The 2,526-nt window shown below is 65.9% G+C and overlaps 1 protein-coding gene across 1 annotated transcript in view; it reads left to right on the top strand.

Annotated features, from left to right (window-relative positions):
- IQCE (IQ motif containing E) overlaps nucleotides 1–2,526 on the top strand; it is a 26,699-nt gene that overhangs the window by 11,820 nt on the left and 12,353 nt on the right. Inside the window, exons 8-12 of the mRNA XM_045284372.1 lie at nucleotides 91–163; nucleotides 262–311; nucleotides 1,298–1,461; nucleotides 1,641–1,696; nucleotides 1,970–2,175. Of these exons, the coding sequence (XP_045140307.1) occupies nucleotides 91–163; nucleotides 262–311; nucleotides 1,298–1,461; nucleotides 1,641–1,696; nucleotides 1,970–2,175 (549 nt within the window). The remainder of the gene's footprint in view (nucleotides 1–90; nucleotides 164–261; nucleotides 312–1,297; nucleotides 1,462–1,640; nucleotides 1,697–1,969; nucleotides 2,176–2,526) is intronic.

Here is a 2,526-nt window from a genome sequence, read left to right as displayed (position 1 = left end):
CAGTGGCTGCAGGGTCTCGGCCGCTCCGGCCCAGGCCCCCTCTTGGTCTGGGGTGCGGCTTCCGCAGGCTGACTGTGCCGTGGTCCCCAGCAAACTGCAGAGCGACATGAAGACCACGAACCTGGAGGAGATGCGCATCGCCATGGAGACGTACTACGAGGAGGTGCCGCAGCCACGCTCACCCCCAGGGCGGCCGGGGGAGGGAGGGAGGGAGGGATTCCTGCGTGGCCCGGCCTCATGTGCCCACCATGGTCTCCACAGATCCACCGCCTGCAGACCCTCTTGGCAGCATCAGAACCTGCAGGGAAGAAGTACGTCTGGCTTTGGGGCCCCCGTGGTGGGGGGGTCAGTGTGGTCCTTCCAGTAGGCCCTGGCTCGGGAGCCCAGCACTGCCCGTGCGGGTGGTTCAGGGGGTGGGCTCCCACAGGGTGCCCCCCCCCCCCCCCTGCCCCACCCTCCGCCCACAGCGAGACTGGCCAAAGTCTCAGGTCCCTTGTGTAGTCACCCTTGCTGTGTGGTACCCGCCTTAGAAGCAGTACTGCAGGGGGGACGGGACATTGCTGCGCCATTGCCCCAGTGGTTCCAACACAGTCAGTGCATGTCTTCCAGCAGAGCCTGCCTCTGCCCAGTGGGTCCCAGCGCCCAGTGACCCTGCTGGACAGGCAGCACTGCCCAGGGCTGGAACTGCCAACCTGGCCACAGGCAGCCCAGCACTTGACCCCGCGTGCCACATGCACACGCAGATCTGTGGTTGTTGTCCGGTCTTGGCGCATCAATTTTGACTCCCAGGGACCCCGTGGGGTAGCATGGCCCCGCCCTGCCCCAGGCCTGAGGCTGTCGTCAGCACTGGAGCCAACCCCTCCGGGTGCTCCCAAGGAGCAGCTGGTGGGTTTGACTAGCAGCTCGGTGCTTACTGCTGCGACCCGAACCACACCCGCCATCACAGAGGTCCTGGCTCAGCAACCATGTGGTCAGGTCAGCGCTGCCCTGGGGGTTTCCGAGACCGGAACTCTTGACGGGAGTAGAAATCCCTGTTCTCCACCCGTGGGGTAACTGGGGGCTCCAGCACCCAGAGCCCCTGATGGGATGCACTTAGGAGGGGAAGAGCCCAGGTGGCCCCTGGGTCAAGCTAGCCCCAAGGCCAGTGATTGAAACCGTGGGAGAAAGAGGGGTGCCTGCTGCTCCTGGGAAACCACACCTCAGGGTCCCGGGCATTGGAACCCGCCCCGTTGTGGGCAGTGCTTGGGATTGGGCTAGCTGGCGGAGACTCGTGCCCAGGCTCCTGTGTGGCCAGCAGGCTCCCCGTGGACAAGAAGCTGGGCAGCCGGCGGCAGAAGAAGATGAGCAGCGCCCTCCTGAACCTGTCGCGCAGCGTGCAGGAGCTGACTGAGGAGAACCAGACCCTCAAGGAGGACCTGGACCGCCTGCTCAGCAACTCCCCCTCTGCCTCCAAGATCCAGGGTACCGGGCCGCGGGTGGGTGGGGGTAGGGGAGAGAGCCCAGCCACCACCCCGCCTCCAAGATCCAGGGGGCCGGGGCTGGGGGGGGTCACGTGGAGGAGAGAGTCCAGCCACCACCCCCTCTGCCTCCACAATGCAGGGTGCTGGGGGGGCTCCTGCTTGAATCTGTTGCTCCTGCAGGGTACGTGGAGTGGAGCAAGCCCAGGCTGCTGAGACGCATCACAGAGTTGGAGACGGTGAGGAGCAGCAGCACTGGTGCAGCTGGGGGGACACGGGGTCCACTCTGAACCACCACCACCACCCCCCCACCAACCCTGCGCAGCCTTGGGAGCTGTGCGCCCAGCCCTGGTCTCACACATGGAAGCCTCTGCTACATATGTGGCCCTGTAAGCGCCAGAAACTGCTGGAATCCAGTCTGGTGCACACACCCCTTGACCCCTCCGCACACGGGAGGGGTCAGTGAGAATGACCAGGCGTGACCCCTGAAAAACAACCCTTTGTCTCCCCAGAGACTCAGCATGCTGGAGAGCCCCAGGCCTCAGGCGTCGGAACTGGCAAAACCCCGGGTGGAACCCCCCCACTCCTCGGTGTCCAACCCCACGGAGCCTTGGCAGCCCCGCTGTGATGCCCACGAGGGGCCCAAGCCCCCGCGGGCCGACCCCGCGGGCCTGAAGGATGAGTGTGCAGCCTCGCGGCCCCAGCAGCTGGAGAAAGAGTAGGTTCTGCCCACCGCCCACCCAGGTCCTGGCGGGGTCAGCTCGTGAAACCCCACGGCCATGTGGCTGGATGTGAGCGGGCAGGACACCTGCTGCTCAGCCCCAGTCCCTGTGTTCAAGGATCTGGGGTCATCACCACCGGCTGTTGCCCATGCCAGTTGTGTAACCCCCACCCCAGGGCCTCTTCATCCCCAAACCCTGACTGGATGGGCGGCTCCTCTCCCCCACTCGCAGTCTCCCACCTGTTGTTCCTGAGGACAGGCCTGCACCCCCGGCGCACTGTGGTCACTCGCCCACCAGCCCCCTCAGGGGGGCGGCTGCTCGGTGCTGGTTCCCACGCAGCCACGTGG

This window comes from Echinops telfairi, unplaced genomic scaffold (genome assembly GCF_000313985.2).
Source record: "Echinops telfairi isolate 266 unplaced genomic scaffold, ASM31398v2 ScPeMD7_5;HRSCAF=22, whole genome shotgun sequence".
In the NCBI taxonomy this organism is placed as follows: Eukaryota; Metazoa; Chordata; class Mammalia; order Afrosoricida; family Tenrecidae; genus Echinops; species Echinops telfairi.
This window is presented reverse-complemented; position numbering and strand designations above follow the sequence as displayed.